Here is a 26,729-nt window from a genome sequence, read left to right as displayed (position 1 = left end):
TTTAATATACTAAATGATCGCTATTAAAAGTCCTTACCCCAATGACGCCATGCAATTTTGGCGGCATGAGTGGATACAGAAACAAGCCTATTAACTGCTGTTCATCGAATGCCGACTACCATTTTGTTTTTTACCATATGCGTCGGTCGTTTTCTTTCAATTGACCGACCTACGTTCCAAGCTAATTTAGAAGTAAGCGTGGGACAACCAAGCCTTAGCTTAAAAAACGGCTAAGCCATTACGGACAGCGGAGCTCGGTCGTCTTGAAGAGTAATTCGATATTCTTGAATTGACCTGAAATGCTATTCTTGATGAGATTGACATTAAGGCACCGTATTCTACTTGCAGTTGCTGTAGTATTATAGGATTACCCATTTTACGAAAAATCGGTTCGTACAAGATATATTCTAGCTACGCAGTATGCTCGGAGAAAGTTGAGAAGTCACCAATTCATTGTGGGGCTATACAGTAAGAGAAACCGAGAGATTGACGTTATTTAAGCTTATCAGTTTACCACTGCATAGAACTTCAGACGTTTGAATCGACTTCTAGTCATTCTATTCCCCGCGGTAGGTAGCATGACGCAAACACGATGTCCAGATACTCAGAGAGCTCTGCAGGCTGACAATATAATTGGGTTTACATGATTGGTTTCGGTTGTGATAACCTCAAGGTCATTCGGATCTGCGCCTTGCGTCAGGAATTGGCCGCCGCAGATGCGGTACTGTACTCGACCAGGTTCTTCTCGCACTGCGTCAACCGAAATCTGGATTTATGGTTCATACGAGTGTGGCTTTGGGGCCGGCAGAGGGATTGCATCATAGACAATATCCAAATCTCAGCTTGAGGTCATTGCTTTGTGCTGGGAATTCTTGGCATAGATAATCGGCCTTGACCTTGCATTATTTAGAGCTACCGAAGTACTGTCGAGTCATGAACCAGGTTTCAAGAATGATCGATTTGTTTCTACTGTGAGTCGGCGGTCCCAAATACTTCTAATTTCTATAACTAACATACCTTAGCCGCTAGAAGACATTCATCCTACGACAGTAACACTCTGTATTTGATGAACCTGGTAAATTCGTTCCTTACATACAGGTCAGTGAATTTCCTGACTCCTTTGAAATACACGAGGTATCCGTTGAATAACAGAAGTAAGGTCTCAAGAACTGTTGGAGGATGGATCACAGCGACAATATTCAATCCCGAATTTGCTGCCAAATAATGTTTAAGCTACCTTCTTCAAACCAGGCTTGAGTAGCTGACAAATGGATCATTTTTGAAACCTAAACTCGTAATACCCTAATGATAAAGGATAGCACCGTCCGACTTGGTGGAAAAACAATACCATCCCAAGGGGACAAGTCACCACCGTGTCATACGAGTTCGACGTTGAACCGGGGATTTAGAGTAATGCTCGCCTTTCCATTGCATGTCGCCAGTGCGTATTGGGATGAGGATGCCCAAAGTTGTCATGCCATGATAATGTTTCGTCATTCGGCCATATCTGATAGTGAAATTATTCAGCGCCGGGTACATTCGGATGTACCATCTCAATTTTTGCGACCTTTGGCCCTAGTTTTCCTTTCAGGACTGGCTCTTCGACAGTTTGATAGTTTGCTCCGCCGAACGGATTATATTGCTCAGGGGGTGGTGGTGTTAGGACAGTAACTAGTCCTTCGTCTAGAGCAATATGATAGGCGTACATAGCAGACGCGCCCTTCACATACTTGCTCCACATTTTGCGTGATTTTCGGGCCCATAAGCACTGCGTGTGATCATGATCCATCAGTGGTCCCATAGCAGTTGTCAATGTCTGCATTCCATGTTGATCTGCCCAGGTCTGTGCCAGTCTGCGGGGCACACCGCTCCACATAACCTGACGTCCATGCTGCCATACATCGGTGTGGAACCTGTTGCAGATTTGGGTTGCCTCCCTGGTGGTAAGAAATTCATGGAAAAGTTCGACTGTCTCTGGCGAGCACATAGATATAGCTTGTTTTAACAAAGATCACAACATCGAAGACCATTGTGCGAACTTGTAGTATTGAAAAGTGTTGAAACGAAAACCCTAGCATGAGATCCAGTCATACTGCATTGCAGCATTTAGATGCAAGTTGTAAAAACTAACATCACCACTACGTAAGTTTAACCTTAAAGACGTAGAAAGCCGGTACTCCTCTTGCGACTTATCCGTGGTTGCCTGACTCGCCCTTGGCGAAAAGGCGGCGGTTGGGTCGAGCAATTACGGATGGAAAAATTATTCCTCATTGCCCTTATAAATCTCTTAAACTTTATCTAATAAATGAATTATTCTATATCATCTACATGTTCGATATGAGCACTCGCATGGTGCCGTAATTTTGACTTCGGTCGTATTCCAGCGCACGTAATTAAGAAGCCGTGCGGTTTCGTATGACACCGTCTCATAACAAACTCAATAATAGCCTAAGCTAGGATGTCACCTCCTGAAGCCAGGGAGCTTCCCTGTACGGAGGGACGTTCCTCCGAAACGTTCTGGTTAGTTAGTATAGGATCAAGGGATCCTCCGCGGTAGGCATCCAGGAACATTCCTAGGTATCCTGCTGCTGCAGGCATTCCTGCTGCCCAGGCAGTATATAGAGCCCCCTGGATCCTCCCTCCTAGATAGCCTTTCCTCCCTATGGGAAATTTCTTTGACTACGAGTCATAAACAAACTTGTCTTTTACTAAGCTCCTTTGTAGACCGTCACAGGTTATTTACGAGACACTAGGTTGAAGAAGGAAAAAGAAGAAGACAATGATTTACTGCATGAAGCAGTAAACAAACCCACTGCGTAGGACAAACAATGCAAACACTACAAATACTGTAAACACCTTGGCGCAGGCAACGCTGCATGCTCAGCTCGTCACAAAAAGCAAATTAAGCAATATGATAAAGAAGCCGATATTTATGCAATCTCAGGGGCTTCAGGATCGTCATAAAATGAGCGGAATTCCGCGTTCTATGTTATCATACAATGTCGATCGGTTGCATGATCGGTGCGGCCAAGCAAGGTGATGATATAACGTATTCCACAAGCGAGATAGCCACACAAGCGGAATAGCCACCTCTGTATTCCATATAAAACAGCTATTTTTCTAACCCCAATATCTCAACAAATCTTGACTAGAATTACCAAAGACTAAAAAGCAAGCTTATTATATAATGCCTAATTAATATATTGGCTCTTTTTATATAGAAATCTTTATTTACGTAAGTAAATTAAATTACATTGTAAGAAACGTATTTTATCTAAAAGTATTATACGAGATATTTACTTTGAACTATACTTATTCATTATTAGATTAAATAAGATATATATTATCGACCTTTAGTCTAGCAAATTTTAGTATCTTCAGATATAATGGTTGTTGAGATATTGGGGTTAGAAAAATGGCTGTTTTATTTGGAATACAGAGGTGGCTATTCCGCTTGTGTGGCTATCTCGCTTGTGGAATACGTTATATCATCACGGCTATAAATGTCGATAGGTGCAAAAATATCCCCCCCCCCAATTTGTTACCAGTTACCAGAATCATTGGCCAAACCAAAAATAACCTGAAGCATCTTTCGACTGTTTTCTATTTTTTTCAAGAATCGTCATTCAGCAATTATGTGCAACAGAAGATCACATACAATGCATTCCAATCTTCAAGATCCTGTGGTCCGCCGCTTTTTTTTGGAAATTATCACGGCGAAAAAAAAAAGAAAGAAAGGAAGGAAGGAAGAAAGAAAGAAATAGAATAATCTCAAATTCAAAAGTAGTTAAAAAGGGATATTCAAGTATCACCTATAGAATCTGTCCGCATGTTTCTATCGCGTCGGAGGATGGAGAAAAGCAAGATTTCCATACTTATTGCCAACGTTTCTTCATCACATTGACCATACGTAATAGGTAAGCTGACTTCTGAGACTCAGTCAGTATAAACAGGTACCTTTAGAGGCTGCGTTTGGAAGTACGCTCCCATGGTAAAGAAATAGGTTGACCCAGGAGCAATTTTAGCAATTATCTTCTGGTGAGCAAAAGTCGATCAGTTAGTAGATACCGTCTGCTGATTGGAAAGTGTGATTTTTATTCCAGGTATTAAGCAAATGCCTAGAAGCCTGCCTGGTTGATAAACTGCTACTCGGAGAGCATTAGCTTTGCAACCGCAGTGAATAATTTCTATACCAAGATGGTTAGAATCAGAAGGTCACTTTGTACTGTATTCCCTTGCGTTTTCTCGATTTTTAGCTTGGTTTGCCTTATATTTGTGGGTATTGGCTGTACCCGAAGATCAACTCCGCAAAGTGACTTGTATTTTATGAAAGTTAGTGCATAATGTTTCTCACCACGTTTGGAATAGAGCGACTAACTATGTAGGCCAACCTAACGGACTTTAGCTCGACACTAGAGAAGACAATAGCAGGGCTCATATCCCAGCGATCAGTCTTCGATAACCCGTTAGATGCAGTGGCAGGGTCCACTTCAGATGTGCCAGCTACAACGAATGATATAAGCAATACGGCGCAGAACTTTGGCAACAATGCCATTAACGGTATGGCGGGAGCGGTAGGAAATGCAGTAAATAGCACAGAGAATCTGGCCCAGAGTGTATCTGACAAAATTACCACGATAAAATCCAATACACCGGGATTCTACATCGTCGGACTCTGGGGATACTGCCAAGGAAGCTTCAACGAATCCGGCTCGATAATTAAGAATTGTACCAAGCCAAGCTCCTCCTTCTGGTTCAACTTTACCGAGGTTCTCAGGCTGGAGAGTTCCTGGGCAGAAGAGATCTTCCCTAAGCAAGTCGAAAAAGTAGTGAGTGTATATAAGACTGCATCGAAGGGAATAAGTGCCACCTATATCACTGCGGTTATCACAACCGCACTCACCTTGGTTACAGGTTTGACCGCTACAATCTCTATCCGGGGAAACTGCTTGATTAGTACCTGCGCAATGGTACGTAGTATCTTACAGACTCATAAATATCAGCCTTCGGCACTAAATTTACCTAGATGTCGGTGGCTTCCAATTTAGCAGGTTCTGCCACTGCAACAGGGGTATATGTCTCGCTTGTCGGCGCCCTTGAATCTGTGTTTCACTCATCTGGGATTGAGGCAAGCTTGGGTCAGAAAATGTTAGCAATCAGCTGGCTGGCTTCGTCGTTCTCTGTAGTGGCTTGTATTACCTGGTTAATGGGTATCTGTTGCTGCTGGTGAACATAGCACAGTATCTGGTCTAAGATGGAAATGGAAAAGGAAAGGCACATAAAAAACCGGTAGCAGAAACATTCGTCGCTCAGTCAAATAGAATAGAGTAGAACAGAAAGCCAGGATTAAATTTTGTTCAGAATAACCGAAACGTAGTTCAGCCTGCTTAGCATTGGGGAGTTCAACCGAACTCCGACAGAAATGCCAACACCGCATATCTAATCTACCCAGATATTTTCTTCCTCCGACTTTATTTGCGCAGAGATATTTTCTAAGGGGTAGGTTTCGTGTAATTTCCAAAAAGCCCTCCTTTTTAACTTATAGAGGGCCTAAGCGGCATTAGAAAATGGGTTCAATGGTTTGTACATATTGGAATACAGATGAAACAGCATCATGATTAGGATCATTATAAAGCCTAATATCTTTTTTCTTCGCAGCTTGATGTCTGAGGATACGAAACATAATTTGACCATTGACATTCTGTAAATCATTGCATAGAGAATTAACCACAAGACACACTTCTACAGAGGTTTTGGGCGGAATAGTTGGTCAAGGTCCACCTTTTGATTGATCTGGACGGAATTTTAGACAGTTGTTGATATATTTACGGTGATTGTATAAGACGCTGGGCAGCTTATCGACCATATTTGCCTGGTAAACGGTTTCCCTTCATCCACTTATGACTACTTCTAGTATTTACTTATGTACGTTGCCTAACATGCACGTTTATGCGGTGATAAAATTGGATCGAAGATCTCAAAACACCCAATTATCTGTATCAGACCTTTTCAAACCAAGAAGCTGCAGGGTCAAGTAGAAGAAACCTTGTGAATGCCAGAGTAGTCGAACGGACCAGTGGGCCACTGAAGCCAAATGGACAATTGTTCATTCAAGCACGGTGAGTTTCCTTAGTACAATACTTTCAGCCATTTTAATATAATTATTACATTCTAATATATTAGACCTTTAATACAGAAACATTATTGCGGATTGGGCTCCATTCTAATCGGCCATGTTTAACCATAAAGATAAAGCCTCATGTTCAACAGTGGATCGACCGTGAATTACGGTTGACCCGCAACGAAAAGTGGGCCATGTTGTCTTATAGGTAACTAGTTAAACTTAATTTCCACTCTGACTAAGTCCCATTTCAAATTACGGTTGGACCATCAAGCACTCAACTATTTCAATGTGTTCAAATTATGGCTATTCGCACTATCCGATTGTTATACTCACTTTCAGATTCTTAGGGGATCAAAAAAAGCACCGTTATATTATATTTATTAGTATACGGCCAATACTGTTCCTCAACCTTGCAATACACTTAACTATACCCCTAGAATACAGAGAGATTTGTGTATTAGATGATCTATTATGTTTTGGAATGAAAAGAGACTATAATCTAATCTCGGAGTGGCTGGTCAAAAAGAAGTTTTGTTTCGTTGCGAATCAACAGCAAGCCAAGACGCCTTGGCTCAATGGTTTAAGTTGGACGTCCAAAATCATCCAGATAACCGCAGAGTACCTTTCTCTAATTTAAGTAGTCAACAAACAAATGGAAAGCATTATACCAGAAAGCACAAAAATCACTCATACTATAATTAAAATAAACGACTCTTTTTCTGAGCTCATCGCTAATTTCGAACATTCAATATTTGTTTGTATTTGATAGATTCTCAACCGAGTCGCCCGACCCTAGTCATTGTAGTAGTCCCTTTTACTTTGTTTACAGAAATAAATGATCGATTATTTTCTGAACGTTTAGCGTACAAATTTTTCAGGCATCATATATAATGAATGGTAATACTCGTAACAGAACAGAAACAATATCCTTGCCACGAGGTGTATGCGATGAGTGGCCGCCAGTGCAAAACGGCCATGCATTGTTTGTCATATATAGGCCTTACGAACCAGGCAGCTTCTAGAGTGCTTAAATATCGGACTTGTGCGCCAGGATGTAAACATCAGATTGAGCTTTTTCTTTTTTGATTATTTTTGGTTGACACAAGCTAAGTGGAACATAACAAGCATAGTGCCGTAAGCCCAACTAAGAAAATTGCGGCATTTACGACTCTTTTTGACTAGGTTATAACTCGCCGAACAGCAAAAATTGTTAAATTTCTGGCTTTGTTTGGTGGGCCTCTAACCTAGGTAGGGGTTTCCGTCATAAGAAAAATACGTTGACTTTGCCGGAAAACCATCAGCCTAGCTAGCTGCGAAGCCCGCTATTCTGCTACTATTCATACTTGAAATATATTTCTAGCCAAAGCGACCGTATGTACTTTCAGAAGCACCTTGAAGTGTTATATGTCTTGATACAAGAAAAAGCCATCCCTACTTTCAATTCTGGATACAGCTTTTTTGTACCGAAGCCCAAGCCAGCGTACGGAATCATCATCAGCAGGCTAGATTATGCATTGTTTGGATGGCCTATGGTTCTGGGTCCAGCGCAAGTACAGAGCTCCACTTAATGCAATTTTTAGAAGATTTTCTTATGTGGAATGAGCAGGCGCGGATCTCTGTTGTCCTCTCACACCGCTAGCAACGCCAAAGACAGAATCGGCGCGAATGCCTGGACAACACTTGAATGCGAAAGTAATGTCACAAGGCCACCGAATATATATCCGGTGAACCAAGTGAGTATAACAGGTGGACATCTCCGGTGTGAGCGTTGCAATGGTCGTCGTTCCTCGGCCTACCACTACGATCATCATCGAGACCCAGTGAGATGTCCGTCTGTAGGTGTCTGTTCTCGATTGTGGACAGGGTGTGCGGCTGTGAAAGCCGAAACATGTCTGCACCATATTCCCCAACAGGTTTATGAGTTACCAGCTAGCAAGATGGCATAAAAAGACTGGGAATGGGACGGAGGGCGCATGGTTTTTCCTCTCTTTATTTCCCGATTAAACCAAAATACGCATGAGTTGGGCTATGAGACAAGCTTGGAGTAAGTCAAATGGAATGTAGAGGATTTTCTGGTCATTATGAAAGTGAGACGGGGTTTAAAAACTATTATGTACTATGACTATAAAAACTAGTTTAAGACTTCTATAATCTATTTTAGGGTAAGTATAAACTGCTTATTTAGTACATATATATTTCCTACAGTAATGATGATGATGATGAATTCATACTCTGACCCCTCGCCTAGGCGATACGCAGAGTACCACTATCCCTACTCTCTATGTACATCCCTTTGATCTAGACTATTGCTTTCTTGACGAACTTGGAGCCTCGTCAAGGCCTGTGTTGGCCGGTGCCTGGGGTTGTGTTTTGTGGCCCTCGTGGCACGCAGTTCCGGGACCAACTGTACGCGGAAGAGCGGCAGCGAATTGAAAAACGACAAAAGGCTCCCAATCCTCCAAGTGGATCGATGTTGCCCTCAATCAACATAAACGTCGGCCCAACCCAGCCATGCCAGGTGTCAAACAGTTCCTATGATCGGGCTGACACAACAACCCCTATTTCGCCTCTTGATCTTGTTACGAATATAGTTAAGCGCTCGGCATTGGAATAAGTGATATTCCACTAGTGAGGGGCTATATGAGTTGTACACGTGTATCTATCATCTTTCTGTTATCTAACTAAGTCTACGAGCTCGCTCACTCAGTCAATGTTCACTTAGTTCTCTCTATTCTGTACCAGCTTCCTCTGACCAACCGTAGGTTTCGCTACAGATCTAGATACCTTTGGGCCAATTGAAGTGGCAGTGTAAGAATACACCGATTGGCACCTGGCGAAAGTGAGCACTGATAATTTCAAGGAGAATATCAGACGGACACGTGATGTAGTGCTAGAGAATTGCCTTGACCTTGCTCAGCTCCATAGTCCAAAAGTTGGGCCTCATTTCCTTGTTAAAGAGGGCGTGAAAATCGGTGTCACCTATACATTCGTTAATGATACCAAAAAATGGCTCAAGCAGCGCAAGCGGAAGAGGCCGACTGAGGAAGATAGTAATTATGAAGTCATCGTTGATTAGCTGGCGAGGGCGGACTTTCTTATCTGATAATTATGCATTTTCCTGTGCAGTCATTGTTTGCTTTTCTACTTAATTGACCACCCACAGTGGCAGAACAAAGATAGCTTCAACGGCCATTACACTTGTCCCCAAATTAAACAAACGTTTACCCCTCCTTCCGCTCCAACCATGTCAACAACTCATCTTGAGCTCAAATTATACTTAGAGGGCGAGGACTTTCCCGTCCGAGGCAAGACAGTACTCAACAGCCGTGATCGATCAGAGTGACTTTGATCTGCATAATCGTAAACTACTAGAGAATGCCAAAATCCGCAGGTTTCGAAGCGTTAACGCCGCGTGTTATTCCAAGACCTCGTTAGGCGAATTAATTACGAGTCACTCTCCTTCCTCGCCGACACAGTGACTGAGCTTATACTGGAAGGAGACACGACAGTAACAGGGCACAATCTAGAGGTCGGATTAGTTGGCACCTTGGGCACGATGGAAGTTCTCAACATCTCTCTGAAATACAAGATCAGAGAAAAACCGAGCGCCCTTTGGCTACGTAATAGCTACCATCGAACTCACCGCGCGTAATTGGATTCAGCAAAAGGCTGATATTTTCTGCAACCACCTTGTCATATAGACGTATAAAGCGAATCAAGATCTCAATTGCAGTGGAAACATCATGAACGTTCTGTAACATGTTGAGAATTTCAATGTCAGAACAGGGAAGATTTGAGCAGTCGGACGCAGGCAGGCAGGAACTGTCAAGAGTGGGAATAATGCCTCTCACGAGCGGTCAGTGATCAATCATATAATACAATTTGTGAGAGCGAAAGAAGTGGGGAGGACTTAATGTCAAGTATTAGTCATGCTTCTGAGAATGGCTAGTTATTATTGGTTGACATTCTGAACCGTGGTTCAGAATGTAGGTTTGAAAATGGTCTGAGATCTGCCGCCGAAACGTGGTTTTGCTCCTCATGCTGACCCCAAGATGCAATTTACTTTCCGGCGGGCGCGAGAGGCATCTTCCCTCATCAAAGTGTCAATGGGCTACTTCTCCGTTGTTTGATCTTCACTTCATCTACGTAAAAGGGTTCCTATGCCTGAGGGAACCTGTAAGGCAACTGGCAATTAAATGAACTATGATATTTGCTACTCGAAGGGCTGAGTTCTTCCTCGGAAGGGGCATTGTGTGGTCGGACGCACTGGATTGTCCTGACAGTCCGTCTCGTGTCCAAACGGCACGATCCGCGATTGGTGCTGCACGCAACGACTGCCACCAGCACCGAAGACACGGAGCCACGCTCCTGCTACTCTGGTTGAATTGTAACAATGCTTACCGTATCTATCCACCCAGATTCACGGCATTCTGCGCTCTAGAGGCCTGAAGGAGGAAAGCCTGCTGCCTGGGAGAATCGTGAAAACAGCGTAGGTCCATTATTGAGCCTCAGCCAATACTCGCCCACCTTCGCGAGCCAGGGCTTGCTGAGGGTTTCTCGCTTCAACTAACTCCCATCTTCGCGGCTCGCTGCGATATACATTGCATGGATCATTCTCCACTAGGCGCTAATGTTAAGTCTACCTTGGCTTCACACCTAACCAAACTAATATCGAAATGTAGGGCGTGGCGGGATTATGTTAGTTTCAGCCTCTTCAATACCGATCGATGGTCTCCAATTAATACGCGCTCTGCTCATGTGGAAGACGGCCGGTGTTAAGGGAAATTAAGATATATAAACGACAATTGCAGTTGAGTACATCGAGAACATCCCCATCATCATCCCATTTGCCTCATTCATATACAACAGTCCATTACCCTATCACCATCACCGTTACTATCACGAACTCCCAGTATGTCGCGATCCTTCTCGACTACCGTGCGGGCAATGCTCAACATTTTTTGGAAAAACACCAAAGCGATACCAGAGTATGATGAGATGATTACCCGCTCAATTGAGACACACCCAAAATTGAGTCAATGGGCTGAGAGGGTCGAAGTTGCGTGAGTAACGAAGATTGCTGCAAAACAAGTATCTTGCTTATCATTTTGCTAGGGGCGACGAACATGACTCTGAAGCAGACCCTGACCGGCGCGTATCGGGGCAGATATTCAACAAGGAGGGAATGCGGGTTACCTCGGGGCATTGGTATAAAGACGGGCGGGTGGTGTATTCGAGGAGCAGCTTTAATAAATGATTTGACTGGCCATGAAGAGGGGCCGGTAACGTATAGCGAAGTATTATTCTATCTAATTAGTTGGTTGGACGATTGGATACTTCAACAAGGCGTGTAAAACAAATCACATGACAAGTTGCCTGTTGGCCCGTGCATGCTTCACATCGCGCTTATAAACCCGCCTCCCCCCTGTTTTCAACACGACCAGCAACGGTCAACGCCAAAGTGGGCAGCGATTCATTCATCTCTTCGTGGCCATGTATCTTAGAAGGTACCTTAGAAGAATTTTTCAGTCTGTTCCCTCCAAACCCTCCCCCCTCCCGATAAAGTTACTCCCTACGGCAGATCTGGTTGAGGAAGAGCACACACCCCATTATAAGCCTCAGCACTTTTATCCTGTACGTCTTTATGAGATACTCAACAACCGATATCAAATCGTCACCAAAATAGGTTGGGGAACAAGTTCGACAGTATGGCTAGCACGCGATCTCCACCAGTATGTGAAAAATATCTGATAACATATTCAAGCCTTGTCTCACTATGTAATAGATGGCGATGGCTTCCGCCCCAATATGTGGCCATCAAAGTTAACGCAAGCAATTATGCATCTCAAGAGTCTGCGGAGAAGGAGTTGCGCATTACTGAGCATATAACTAAAGCAAATCCCCAGCATCCAGGCCGCAACTTTGTCGCCGTCCTGTTAGACTCGTTTCGTGTTGCTAGTCCGGGCGGCACTCATATTTGCATGGTCTTTGATGCGCTTTGTGAACCCCTATGGATGCTGAAACGTCGTTTCGAAGGAAATATCATTCCCCTCGACGTCTTGAAACCGGTATCTAAACTTATACTAGAAGGACTACGGTACCTTCACACCGAATGCCACGTTATTCATACAGGTAACTAGTCATTCAACCAATCCACTTCTAAGATCGGCTACAGCTAACGGAAAAACAAGATCTAAAGTCTGATAACATCTTATTGTCCCTACGTAACCCATCTATCCTGAATTCGGTCGCACAGGATGAGATGAACAACCCCTCTCCACGGAAACAACTAGACGGTCGGGACATATACTTATCCCGAAATTACTGGGGACTGTCGCCCGATGAACTAGGTAGATCAGTAATAACTGACTTTGGGCTTGCCGTACGCGGTGACGGCCCTCCGAATAGCCACCCCATCCAGCCAGAGGGATATCGGGCCCCAGAAGTTTGTCTCGGGGGTCATTGGAGCTATAGTGCTGACATTTGGAACTTGGGAGTTATGGTAAAGTCCTCATTATCATAATTCTGATCACCACTAATGGTCTATTAGCTTTGGGACCTGTTCTATGGCCATGGGCCCTTCGACACACCACCGGACTCGTGCGGCTCAGGCTCTACAGACGAAGCCCATCTGGGCCAGATAATTTCTCTCCTGGGGCCTCCTCCACTTGATCTTCTCAACCGAGGAGAAGAAACATATCGGTATTTTGACGCCAAAGGTATGCTACTTATGTCCTAGCTAGACGCAGCTAACTGATTTGAAGGACAATTCAAAACCCCCGAGCTTATTAGAAAAAAGGATCTGGTCTCTATGGCTAAAGAAATTGACGGTAACGACGAAATGCCTCTGTTTGTAGACCTTATTTCTAGAACGCTACGCTGGAGGCCCGAGGACCGGACTACGGCGGAGGACCTGCTTTCACATCCGTGGCTTACGTAAAAGAGACCTGCGAATGGGTAAAGGGGGTAGGCGTTATCTGTATAGTAAATAGATATCTCTTCGCTTAAGAAACCTGACTGTTCAGGCTTTCCTTTTTGAACCACGATCCGATATATCAAACGGCCATACGCGAGAGAGCACCAGCTCTATTTACTCCTTCCCATAGATGGACTTATTAGCACCTTACTTTGTACAAATCACATTCAATATCGTCGAAGTGTATATGAGAAATCAAATCCAGCAGCTACACCGCAAACGCAGCAACATTCTTGGGATGCCCTACACAGAATTTGTTAAAAAGATATTGGCACAACGCATGAAACTGGTACATACAATAGCAGACGGCATTGTTCAACCAAGCTGATCTTTCGCTTGCTTTGTCGCACCCTCCCAAAACTTCCGCGCGGCTTCCTCCTGCGACTCAACGGGGGTATTCTCGTCGATGGAGCCGGAGACCTTTGCGATTCAACATAAGAGCCAGCGATGAATACTGTAGCCAGATTGCCGTCTAGGCATTATCCTTCATAGTATGCGCCATTTTATCTATTGGGCGTAATTTTCTAGAAAGGCAGTGCAAGTAAAACGCTTGGATAGCGACCTGTAAAATAAAAAGAAGATGATTCGATGGTACGTCCTGGGCTGGTACACTCGTCATTGGTCATTGCGCGGTAAAATTAGGGCACATATCTGGCTGACTGGCTATGAAGTGCCATATCTTGCTTCATATCTTTTTCGAGCAATTACGTATTCAGGAAAAGGCATCTATGACAGTGAGCCTACTGTGGCAGCGCAGTGTACTCGAGAGCGCTATGGAACGCTACCCTTGATGGCTGTCCAAACAGTCACCTTGTGGATGCATGGAGGAGTCTGGTATTAAAGGGTGCGGATGTACACCGGAAGCTAGACTAAATAACAAACTAACTTAACTACGTAGTTAATGTCGGTTGACTTGGTCATTGCCCTAAGCAGATATCCTATCGATTCAACGGAATGTAGGTATATGCTCGGTGGGTAAAAGTGAAGTGTCATTTCTAAAGTACAATCTGCCTAGCTATTTATAGTTCCACTTGTTTACACCTATGCATTCCTGATCCCTTGGTATGCCATTTGGAATGGTAGGCCAAGTCTAGGCCAAGCAAGGTGCTTTGCGGTATGTGGATTAGGTCAGGATACTCCACCTCTCTGGTCAGTTTGACAATATTGTTCCAACAGTTAACTAACGTATTTCACTACCGAGCGTGACACACCACCGAGCGTGACACCTCTGTATTCCATATAAAATGGCACCTTTTTATACTCTAATATCTCAACAACAAGTAGGTTTAGATTTATTTCTATTTTGTCATTTTCAATTTTTAATTTTTGGGTGTTTTTGGTAGCTTTTTTTATATTCAACTAACATGTACATAAAATGAGGATCTGAGGATAAGTTCGTGGTTTTACTACTATTCCTGGCGCTGTCTCTGTATCTAGTTCTCAAAGGAGTACTTAAGGAGTGATCCCATGATGAATATTTAACCTAAAGCATCCTGTCGCAAGTTATATTGATAATATTAACGATGAAAATTTCTATTTTTATATTCTTATTGCTCGTGGTAGTACCCTTCGGTCTTTTCCTCCTTTTCTCTCTCCTGCATCATTTTTAAGGTACTTTCCTGATCTCGAATCAGTGAGATCTCCTCTCTATTAGCATGTCGAGTAAAGTTTGCTTTACACACCTTCCAGATCATTGATTTACTGGGAAAAGAAAACTTTGACTCTCTATAAAGGGGGGCTCGTTTAAAGAATAGCCTCACACAAAAAGTGGTATGGAAACACTTATCACCTAGAGGACATTATCTAATGATCTATAGTATGGAATGTGAACGGCAGGAGGTTTTCACAAGATGCCACAGCCTAAAACGTATCAGAGGGCTGGAGATGTCTCGAAAAATAGTTTAGTAAGAAGGAAGTCTTGTATGCTTCTTAGAAGATCTTGTTGTGTATGTAAGAAGGAGACTGGAGTGATTTGTGGAAACGTCTGTCGTGGTGCATGTGGTCATGAGAGATATCCAGAGTGCTTAGAAATGACAAGAAAGCAATCTTAGTCAGGGCATAATGCCATAATACTCAACCAAAGACGTGCAACCATTGATCAGCAAAGCCCAGCCCCAATATCTGGCGTGGTACCCAGCTGAAGGAACGGGATCCTTCTATCATAATTCTTCGTAGTCTTGTTGCAATAGAGATTTCACGGAAAAGAGACGGAGATTGCTACAGCCTGCTGCGGTGGGGAACGTACATGATGAGGCATAATTTGACCCTGCACTAGCGGTCCAGTAAGATAATACTCTCGCAGCATCAGCCTAGTACTGGTCTAGAACACTTTGTATGTCTCTAGTTTGATTAGGATGAGCCTTGGCTGTATCATGGCTGATTCTGCTGCGTGAGACTAACCAGCCTGCGGAGTTACTTGAATCAGGGATAGGAACGAGGTCTAAATGAGTGTATGGACCTACGCTCAGCTAATGAGAAATTATCTCAGGTAACATCACAGTATCTATATAAAGTATATCATTATACGTCTGAATCGCCGCCCGATACATGCATACAACTACGCTGTACAGTAAGTATTCGGTTCCTCGATTTTTTCTCAGCTAGGCCTCCCAATTCAAGTCTTAAAATCGAATATTCTTTTTCTAAATGGAGAATTCGATTTTTGAAAATATACAGTAGGTTCAGCACAAGTAGCTGCATAATAGCAGTTTACTGACAAACTTTCAGAAACCTCATCGAAGCCATCCCGGGCCTAGCGCCTGAAATAGCTGACCACCTTTTGTCTTGTCGATTTTCTGGGAGGGCAGACTATCACATAAACCAGCATTCCTTTCGAGTACTCAATCAGCAATTTTCCAGGACATTCCTTGAAAATACCGATCCATCCATATTCCTCGCCGGTGTTGGGATACGACTTGCAATATCGACGCAGGTAATTGTTTCCACGATGAATTTCCAGAACGCCTACCGCGTAATGGAGGACCTGCATCACACAGTTAGGGGTGCAGATATTTCCGAATTTTCTGTGATGGGAGTCTTAGTGAAGCTTGCCCTACATGCTGTGAAGCAGGAGAATTGTGCCTCGAAAGAGTCTATCGAGTTCACCAAATTGTGCATAGCAAGGTTAGATATACCGGACATGTTTGCTCCTGTCTGTACGGCCACTGAACATATCTGCAACTACGGAGAAAGACGACTTTCCGGCGCGAGCCACGAGGTCGCCTGTGGTTTAGTGCTCCCACGACAAGTCCAAGCAACATTCTTCTTGCAGGACCTGTGTTTCTTGCTAAAAGAGATCCGCAGAGTCTGCCGGATATGCTTTGACAGTAGTCGGTCGGCTCTACAGACCATACTGCTCAGCTATCACGAAACAATCCCAACTTTAATAGGAGAATGGTTAAGCCAGAAGCTCGATCCTATCCAGTTTGGACAAACATACCAGCTATATTCACTTTTGGGACTGTTTTCTATGCTGTTGGGGCATTTGCGAAATGGAAATTTGGATTCTTTCCAATACACGTTTGATATTGCCATACAAAGTGCCGACGATGTGTTAGGCGAAATTAAGGAAGAGCTGGGCACATCTATGCTCTATGGCAAACTCAGTTGGGATGGAGCAACATATGCCTCTGTAACATTTGGCGCGTGCTTGGATGACTTACGAAAGCAACTATTGCATTTGCAAGAACATGCCGGTTAAGTGGATCAGACTTCTAAACTTTTGTGTTGATAATTGCGGTAGTGAATACTATAAGCAACCCTTCATTAAAGCTCCTGGCGGCCAAATACATTTTGTGTTCTTGTGGCGTACCTTCGAAATGTTTCCGTATAGTCTACAGTAGCACAGTTCTTCCTATTCTTGACTGTTGCCGAGGGCAGTGTTTTCGCACGCCAAGAAAGGTCTACTAATTTGGCTGGAAAAACAAAAACTTCAACGCGAATCAAATTTTTGAAATTCCTCAACCACCACAACGGCTACGGCCTCCAGAATCATCCAGTTTGCTATTAACCCCAACCGCTATCGATTGAGCCTAGTTTTATAGGTGATATCTATATGTTTGGGGCAAAACCCTCATGGCTGGCCCTTTCAGGGGTTCCCGAGGCGGCAAGCGCACATAATCAGAATTTTCTCAACTGCGTTTTGAACCTCAATAAAGATGCGCAACAATACCTCTCATTCAATGAATTGAACGGAAAACAGCTCCCCAAACCAGTAGTCGACTTAATACAACAGGTAGCCGACGCCTGCGAATTTTTGTAACGCGAAACCGTGGATATTCCGGTCGCCAACTGCCGTATCGGCCCTGAGCTGGCTAACGTCCGGCAGACCCTCCAGGCCGTCCAAGAACAGACCTACTACACTCAATCGAGTATACAGAAACAATATTACCAGTCCTGGGCCTCTGTGGTCCGCAACGCGCCTCCCCCGGCCCATATGACCTCCTCCCACGGCTCCTCCAGCACCGCCCCGGCCACCCGTCGGAGCTTAGCAAGGACTGCGAGGTCATCGTCAAGCTGCGGGATGCTGGTGCAGTGCGCACCTACCGACGTCTCACGGCCGCGGATATCAAGCAGAGAGCGGAGACAGCGAAACAGAAAGCGTGCGGCCAGACAGGGGCCCTCTCCCTGGCTAAGGCGCGCTTCGTGGCTGCAGTAGTAGAATGATTAATTAAAGACGGCCGAGGTTGTGCGCGGATTGCCAGCTTGCAGGATGGTCTAATAATTTCTTTATAATCACCCTCGGTCAGACATGTTACGAATATAGTTAAGCGCTCGGCATTGGAATAAGTGATATTCCACTAGTGAGGGGCTATATGAGTTGTACACGTGTATCTATCATCTTTCTGTTCCCTAACTAAGTCCACGAGCTCGCTCACTCAGTCAATGTTCACTTAGTTCTCTCTATTCTGTACCAGCTTCCTCTGACCAACCGTAGGTTTCGCTACAAGACAATAGCTACTGATATACGCACTGTCGCTCAAGACCTGCTATCGAAGGGCCGTAAACCGATAATTCAATGGGTTCCAGGACATGCAGGGATAGAGGGAAACGAAAGGGCAGATCAAACAGCAAAACAAGCCGCAACGCGAACACCGGGACCAGGCTGCAGAGAGATCTCACAATTTACCTGCAGAACCCGTACAGAGGCGTTACAGTCGGTCTCGAAATCCCACTGACCTTCTAACACATGATCATTGTTTCCCAGCCCCACTGCCAAGGACTTAGCGTGAGTCGATTATTGAGCAATTTTCAATACCATCCTGTACTGCACAGAATTTTTAAAGCGGCCTCGTTCTAGTTAGCCCGTGATCAATTATATAATTATAGATTGGACACAGAGAGCAGTCACATGACTGATGTACCAGGAAAGTTGGTGAATCCAGGCGTTTTCGCCACTTCTGTCACGGACGGTGACCTGCCTCCGAGGACCTTCCTCGCGATACCCTATAACCTAACTCCCCGATAGGGACTAGCGTCAGAGCTGTCACACATATCGCAACCAGCTCCTGAATAGCTTCATAGCTTAGCTTAGTTTCCTCGTCAAATGCATACCCTACATTCTCACGATTCCCTATCGTCAGTGTAGCCGTTCGTCACAACTTCCCAGAAATATTGGTACCTTGTCACCACCTACGGAAGAGCCGAAGCATCGCGAAAATTCTATTAATATTGCAGAGAACTATATAATGCCCCTTTCTCCCAGACCCTCCTTTTGAAAAGAGAGTTGAAAGATAAGAGAGCTAGAAATTCAATCCAGCGCAGTATAACTTAAATGATTAAGAACGTAATTATGGCAACTCTGCCATTGTTGCATCCGAGTGCGATAGTACCGTCTTTAACTGCTGAACAGCTAGGTTGACAATTTGGAGGGAGCCATAACTCTCTTTGACCCTGAATAGTAATCCACCGATTTGCCTGCAGTAATACCTCTGTCGCTTTTGCAGACGGATTTGATGAGAAGCTTTTGTAGCAGATTCGGATATCGAAAGATCCCAGGTTGGTAATTAGTTGCGGCAGGTGCTTAGAAAACTCAATTCTGGTAACAACACTATCAGTGCTCAAGGTATGTTTGAGAGCGCCGGTGGTGGGATCCTACAGCTTGACGGTGTTATCATAAGAGCCCGATGCGAGAAGCTGGCTGTCGCCTGAGAAGGCGACCGACCAAACCGAGCTAGAATGGCCCTCGAGGGTATGCTTGAGAGCGCCCGTGACAGGATCCCACAGCTTAACGGTTTTATCATAAGAGCCCGATACGAGAAGCTGGCTGTCGCCTGAGAAGGCGACCGACTTAACCGAACTAGAATGGCCCTCGAGGGTATACTTGAGAGTGCCCGTAGCGGGATCCCACAGCTTAATGGTATTATCATAAGAGCCCGATGCGAGAAGCTGGCTATCGCCTGAGAAGGCGACCGACCGAACCCAGTCAGAATGACCCTCGAGCGTTTGCATTTCTGGATTCCAATACTCTTCCACTTTTGGGCCTTTGTATAACCAAGCAGGGAGTTCTTTTTTAAAGTTCTCTCTGATCAACGCTTTATGTGGTGCGAAAATCAGGCCAGCGCTGTACAGCTGCAGTGGTGCCGTATCAAGAATTTGTACAAATTTTAGGATAAATCTGCGAGCATCTCCGAGGAAAACATATATCTCATTACTGGGTATATCCTAGATTTTTCACTAGTGTTAGTGGGTCGGCTGCCACAAGCTAGTTTGATACTCACCTTTGTCAGCTGGAGCAATGAATTCACTGCAATTATAGCCTCGGGTATCATCCCCAAAATGCTCATTGACTCCAGCCAATGAAGAAAGTGCTCTTTCAGAAAAGGGAAGACTTGGTCAAGGCTCTTTGCTGGCGCCGAGCTCTGAAGGAGATGGTAAACCCAATAGCGACAGGCGTACTGGAGGGCAGGCGGAAGAAACCTTGCCATAGCATCAGGGTCTATCTCTGTTCGGCTGGTCCCATGGTTTGGCAGATCGCAAATATTCTTTCTGAGGTAACGGCCCATGACAGCAAGACATTGACAGGCTATGAGCTCGTGCTTCTCCTTTTTATCCACCCAGAATCGAGACATGGCCTCTTGGTCTTTTGTAAGATCATCCACCAGATAATCATGGAAGGACAAATGCAGGGTCCGTATAGGTAGTTTTGAATCGCTAGGTATAGACAGGACTGAATAGAATAAGTCCAGATAAATATTGATATAGCGATCCGGTATTTCAAGCAGCTCCGCAAGAGAGCTCAATGAGAGCGGATTGGCAAGAAAAATGATTACACCAACGATTCTCTGAAACTTTTCAATCAGCTTATTCCTGTCCGTAGCGTCCTTGACAAGGAGTTAGTTTAGAACCGGTCGGTATATGTCATCCATCTTTGATCCTGTAAAATTAGTAGAAAACTCCCGAAACCGCTCATCCGGGTCAAAACGCCTATCTGCCACGAAACGACATACCGTGGCAGCAAAGATAAAGAGCGGACAAGCCATCATTGCTAAGGCTTCGATTCTTTTCTCTCCGGGCCAGCCAGAAGGAAGTCCATTTTGGCGCTTCTGGCTTATTGTAATAAATTTCTCTCTGAGGTATAGAGTGATATCACGCTTTATCACATTTTCATCCAAGTTCTGCAGAATGGTATTCTGGTAGCCACTCTTATCGATCTGATTAAACCCAAAACGGATAGGTGACTCTGGCCGACTTGTTAAGAAGAATCGGATTGCCATCTTTGTTGCTGTCTCGACCTTGGGTAAAAGGTCGAGAATGATCTCTACGTCTTCTTCCCGTTCGCACTCATCTAGGGCATCGATTACAACAACAGTAGAATTCATAGCTTTACCGTGATATACAGCTAGTAATGGCTGTAACATGAGCTTATTAAACTGCTCTCGAAGCGAACTTCCCGGGATCGAAGGATCATCTTCAATAGCTTTTCGGATTCCGACAATCATTTGAGGAATGTAGACTGCTAACTGCTTCACAATTGTCGAAAAAAACTTTGCAGCTGAGCCCCGGTCTCCCTCGCCCCTTTTAAAAAAGAAACTTGCCCCGAGGATGCCATCCTCTTTAAACGATCGAGCTACCGTTCTCGCAATGGTAGACTTTCCAGTGCCTGCCATTCCGCTCAGCCAGAATATGTGTTTGTCACTGGGCCTCTTATTGGACTTCCCCCAGTCCTGCACCTGCTGAAGCAATTCTGTTCGTGTTCCAGGAAGGCATTCATTCTCATACTGGTCCTCAAACGAATCAAAAAATGCACCCTTAGCGAAGGGGAGATTTAACATATCAACTGCATTGCGCATTTTTTGGATATCCACTATCACTTCATCGAGACGAGTCAGAATTTCCTCTGCATCCTGTTTTCGGCGTAGATATTGGTCCAGGACCAGCCAGTGATGCAGGTAGGACTCCTCCTCCTTGATCGAGGTTTTGAGCTGCGTGAGTGGCTGGCTTGTTATAGCCGTTATACTCTCCACGATATTTTTTCCCTTGTTAAACTGTTGAACTCTCCGTACTTCGGCAGAGTATCGCAATATTGCCACATACACCCGGACGATAGATCGTTGTTTTTCGACATTCACTATAACAAGATCTTCACCCTCATAAAACTGTTCTTCGATGAACGCACAACGAGTCAGCAAATCCGCCAGGTATCCCGACGAGTCAAATAGAGCCCCCTGGAGGTCTGCGTGATTCTTAGCCATCTAAGTTATTAGCTGATTGTCTGGCTTCGTTAGTGCAAGGACCGTACCGTTAATCCAAGAGAGACTATCGCCCAAGCACTGGAAGCGTACCCGGTCGGATCAAATTTTACAGTGTTACTGATAACATCTTGAAAGGACAGCGCCGAGTTTAATATTTTATGGGCTGTGACCCGAAAGCCATTCTTTTCCCCTTTCTCCCTGTACTGCGCCTCTGTCGCCTTAACTATTCCGTCTAGTATCTCTTTCGTTCTTGCACCGTCAGCGTCCTGAGGCTTGATTGCAGTCGACGGGAGAAGTGCTGCTAGAGTGTTCCGATCGCTCTCTGTTAACTCATCGTGCGCCATCTGCCAAAAATCCTTTACATCGTGGTCGCTAGTTTCGAGAATATCATTTTTCGGATTGGCAGGGCCATTCTGTACGTCTGGATCCGCGGTAACGTTTGAAATACTTGGTTTTAGGGCAGTGAAACGCGTATCTTTGTCTCTTTTCCGCCCCTTAAAGACAGTCTTTAAGGATCTCAACAAGCCATGCGTCTTTTTATGGATAGAATCAGCAGGAGTATCCATAGCTAAACCGGTATAATTGTTTCGTAATGAGACTGGGTCGCAGGGACGCGTAGGGAAGTTCACCGGAAAAATGAGTTAGACAGCAAGAGGGGAAAGGGTTAGCTGATCTGACTGTTTTCGGAAAAACTATTGGAAGTGAGGACAGGGGAGTGGTCTGCGCGAGCTATTGGCTACAGAGGCCGGTTTTGATACGCCATGCTTGTTTACTTTTTCTGACTGACATTCGTGGGTCATGGCTCCTTAGGAACTTGAATGAACACCCGACGGTAAAACCCAGTCGAAATCGATGCATAAAAAATGAAAATTTTTACACCTGACTGTTGGTGCGGCTCCCTTAGAGCTCAAGTTTGAGATGAGGGGAGGTGGTCTACCTACAGTAAACTTTCACCTCTGGTTACTGTACTAGCGTCCACGTCTTCGCCAGGATTAGGCTCGGGGCGGAAAAGTCTAGTCTCCGGGGAGGGGTCACCGACAACATCGTCCAAACAGAGCGAGCCACGATCGAGGTTCAGATCTGGCTGGCAGATTGTTGCACGTGACATGACGTAATCCAACTGAAGTGGGAAAACTCAGGGGGATGGAGGAGTTCGATCGGTCCGAGCTGTACGAGGCCTAGGCCATAAGGAGAATGCAAATGAATGGAGTAATACTCTATCTAAAAACGTAGCCTAGAGTACAGAGATACTTGAGTGCTTAGGTGTTGAAGAGGATCGTGGCCTCTGCAAAATATGAGCCTCGGACGGATTAACGTTGTTCCCGACCTCCGAGCTAATTATACCTCATCACCAACCTCCGGAGTCATTATTGGGCCGTGGTGATGATCACGAGCTTCGTTCCGCAAACATCACATAGCAGGTTGCGCTCCCTACAACAGAGCTTCATTCCATATTAATCGAAGATGCCGGCAAATCTGAAAGCCCCGCAACTCGAACAGATTCAGCATATGATCGAGAACGGGTCATCAAAGAGAGCTGAGATCGCCTTTGCCGCTGGTTGTAGCAAGCAAGTTGTAACATATATCCGTCAGAACCTGCAGACATTTGGCAATGTCAGAGCCCCCCGGAACGGCGTCGGACACCCTTGAAGTATCACTCCATCGATGCTTGAAACTGTGTTAGAACGCTTGAAGGAAAAACCAACTCTATACTTGGATAAATTAGTGATTATTATATACGATAATTTCGGAAAACACGTAACCAAACAGAGTCTAAGCAGGACACTTGCCTCTATTGAATGGTCGAACAAGGCAGCTCGGCAAAGAGCTAAAGAACAAAACGCGGATCTCTGAGACTTTTACCTGCATAGTCTATCCCCTTATTCGTCATACCAGCTGGTTTACGTAGATGAGTCAGGCTGTAATAAGAGGGTAGGGTTTCGGCGAACTGGCTGGTCCCCTCTTGGTATAACACCGATTCAGATCTCTAAATTCTACCGTAATTAACGTTATCAGATACTGCCTGCTTATTCTCAGAAGGGTATTCTCTTATCTCGAGTCTTTCAAGGCGCAACTGATACCAGTATGTTTGAGGATTTTATCGAGCAGCTTTTCCAACACTGCAACTGATGGCCGGAATCGAGATCCGTAATTATTATGGATAATGTATCCTTCTACCGTACAGAGCGGGTTAAACAGATGTGTCTAAATGCGGGAGTTAAACTGTTTTACCTGATACCCTACTCTCCAGATCTTAACCCTATTGAGGAGTTCTTCGCTGAACTCAAACAATTCATCAAGCGGAGGTGGAATGAGTACGAAAAAAAATCCAGGTCAAGGATTTGACGCTTTTCTCGAGTGGTGTGTTGGAGTTGTTGGTTCAAGGGTGCAGAGTGCTGAAGGCCATTTTCGGCATGCAGGTATGCTGATAGATGATTATATATAGCATTCCTCAGCCGTACCACACATACAGGAAGATAGACTATGGAGAGTGACTAAAGGTAACCCGGTTATCTATTATATCAATCTGACTCCCTACCATCTACAGAATAATAAAAGTTGTCTGCCCAGTATCTAATATCCCTAACGAATCGACGAGCAATACCCCATTTTACTCCCCGATTCTTGAAGTATTCGGGATCATTTAATTCGTCGATCTGGTCTAAGTCTAACCCATCACCTAGAGCCACGTTACACGCTTTGCGAAATTCATCCTTCCACGACTCATTCTCAACTTGTGACTGTTGCCAGTCACAGTAGGCCTGGACATTGGCGTCACGAAAACCTGCTAATTTAAGTCGCGAGGCCTTGGTTACACAAATGGTCACGTTTTCCGAGGTCGGTGGCGATGATAACATACCCTGCTGCGTGACCTGTGCGGGAAACACGTTTGTGATAGTAATCGGTAGATAGGTAGACTCTGATGTAAGGCGACTACAACCTTTTTGCCCTTCAAGCCGTCGCCTCTCAGCCTTGTAGATCTGTTCACGAATCATGCCAGGCACGTCTTCATGGGACTCTAATCTCTTCCCACTCTTCACATATTTGACCAGGTTCAAAAGTTCGTCTCTGTACAGTTTATAATGTTTCTTTCCGTAAGGATCCTGCCAACAGTGCGGCCCTAACTCACACGACCCGGGACAGCGTATTATCATATAGACATGCCTCCAGGCCGCAGGCTCTCCAGTTAGTTCCTTCTCCGTGTTGACCTCCCGATCAAGATCTTGAAGCATACCCTGGGTGGCAGAAGAAGTGCCTCGTTTGTCAGTTGCCCTGCGACTGGCTGTAGAGCCTTAGTTGTCTTCTATATAGTTGAACGATATCATAAGTTTCAATTTCTTGCCGGCAAGAAAGTGATAACCCCATTCGAGAAGCTGTTTCTCAATACCAGGCCAGTCAATATCTGTCTTACCAAACTGTCGAGTAAGTTTGTCACGCCGAGGAACTGTCACCACAATGGATGTGTCGTCTAATGCAATCTTTTTGTGCGGATATTTGAGGCATAGCTTCTCTCTCAATTTTGGTTGGAAGAACAGCCTCCAATAAAACCCAGGGGCAAGAACCAGATCTTGTTCTGTATCCTTAATCACGGTCTTAGTGTTAAGAGTAACCTTCCACTCAATCCAATAGTGAATACAGGTTGGTGGGTCCTCATCATAAGCCTTTCCTTCAACCCAGTCTCCGTATTGGAGGAGCGGCAGTTTATCTGTGCGGGAAACGCTTGTTTGAGGAGCGGGGTACTCAAAGAGGGACGGAGAATTGGCGTTGATAAGGCTAAGCTTTGACGGCGAGGAGGGGGTACGACCGAAGTTTCCTGGGGTTGGTACATACTGTAGCGACTCATCCTATCGCCACGACTCGTATTGGTAAGTACCATTATCATTTTCAGGGCTAAATAAGTTCGAGCTCATCTCTTTCAGTGATCGAGACTCCTGTAGTTAGCAATATCTGGTCAAATCTCGCATCCTACGCTGCCTCAGCAGCTGTTGCTCACCGGCGAACAACAGTTAGCAAACAACAGCTGCGGGCGAAGGAAGATTCTGAATAACACAACTGTCTTATTCTGTCACATCTGACAATAGGAAATGTACTGTCACCTATCGACCGTACGAGTTGCAAGGCAGAGATATGTGGATGCCAGAAAGGGGAAGTTGATGCCACATGGCACATCTGCGAGGAACCAGGAACAGGAGCTTCTTGGCTCCCCTGAGATCTACGGTGCCGGGGTGGGGGGTTCCATGCTCTTCCATGGATATCTCCCGTGGTTATGCACCGCTGTCTGGCTTAATACATGGTTTACGTAACTATTCCGCAACATCTTGTACTATACCAGTGGAATTATGTAGATTCATAAGCCAAATACATAGGTGCATAAATTAATACGAAATTTACAGCCTTCCTCATTTGCAAGCGGGTAGCTCTCTATAACTTCCCGACTAACTTCTTGGCAGTGGGGCTTGAAAACAATCGTCATGTGTTAGAAGGTCAGAGGGATTTCGAGATCCCCTGTAAGAACAAACAGACAACACTGGCTAGAGAATAGTCTTAACCGGAGATCACGAGCGATACAGAGAACCTATACATCTGGAAGAGGCTGGCAACTGGATCCTATAGCAGCAACAGCTACTAAGGGCCCAGCTAGCCGATATTTCCAGATGAAGGTAGGACATGCAGCTATCGGATCATATCTATACCGCATAAAGTCTCGGGAAAGAGCGACCTGCCAAAACTGCCAAGCTCCTAGGGAAACAGTCTCTCATATACTGATCAGCTGCAGACAATGGCGACGGCAACGAGAGGTACTATATACAGCTCTAGATAGAGCGGGAATAGCGAGACCTTCCGTACAAGAAACCTACCCAGAAAGCAGGCTCTTTAAGGAGCCTAGAGCTACTAAAGCCCTACTGGACTTCATAGCTAATACAGGCACAGCTCT

At 44.8% G+C, this 26,729-nt stretch overlaps 3 protein-coding genes across 3 annotated transcripts; 1 reads left to right on the top strand and 2 right to left on the bottom strand.

Annotated features, from left to right (window-relative positions):
- Positions 1-16,074: 16,074 nt before the first annotated feature.
- Positions 16,075-17,765, top strand: KD926_007462 (uncharacterized protein; the record flags this gene model as incomplete). Its single annotated transcript, XM_053100320.1, has 2 exons — positions 16,075-16,795; positions 17,428-17,765. 2 exons carry the CDS (start codon positions 16,075-16,077, stop codon positions 17,763-17,765), a joined length of 1,059 nt encoding a protein of 352 aa, XP_052956027.1.
- Positions 17,766-19,193: 1,428 nt separating this feature from the next.
- KD926_007461 (NACHT and WD repeat domain-containing protein) lies at positions 19,194-22,901 on the bottom strand (the record flags this gene model as incomplete). The annotated part of the gene is made up of 5 exons (XM_053100319.1): positions 19,194-19,763; positions 19,820-20,422; positions 20,549-21,793; positions 21,841-22,214; positions 22,763-22,901. The coding sequence occupies 5 exons, from the start codon at positions 22,899-22,901 to the stop codon at positions 19,194-19,196; spliced, it is 2,931 nt and encodes a 976-aa protein (XP_052956026.1).
- A 1,414-nt stretch (positions 22,902-24,315) lies between these two features.
- On the bottom strand, positions 24,316-25,704 carry KD926_007460 (uncharacterized protein; the record flags this gene model as incomplete). The annotated part of the gene is made up of 3 exons (XM_053100316.1): positions 24,316-25,066; positions 25,112-25,607; positions 25,668-25,704. 3 exons carry the CDS (start codon positions 25,702-25,704, stop codon positions 24,316-24,318), a joined length of 1,284 nt encoding a protein of 427 aa, XP_052956025.1.
- Positions 25,705-26,729: the final 1,025 nt, after the last annotated feature.

This window comes from Aspergillus affinis (genome assembly GCF_023601865.1).
Source record: "Aspergillus affinis strain CMG 70 chromosome Unknown NODE_43_length_248942_cov_90_146332, whole genome shotgun sequence".
NCBI classification, from domain to species: Eukaryota; Fungi; Ascomycota; class Eurotiomycetes; order Eurotiales; family Aspergillaceae; genus Aspergillus; species Aspergillus affinis.
Note: the sequence above shows the minus strand (reverse complement) of the source record. Positions and strands in the feature narration are given on the sequence as shown.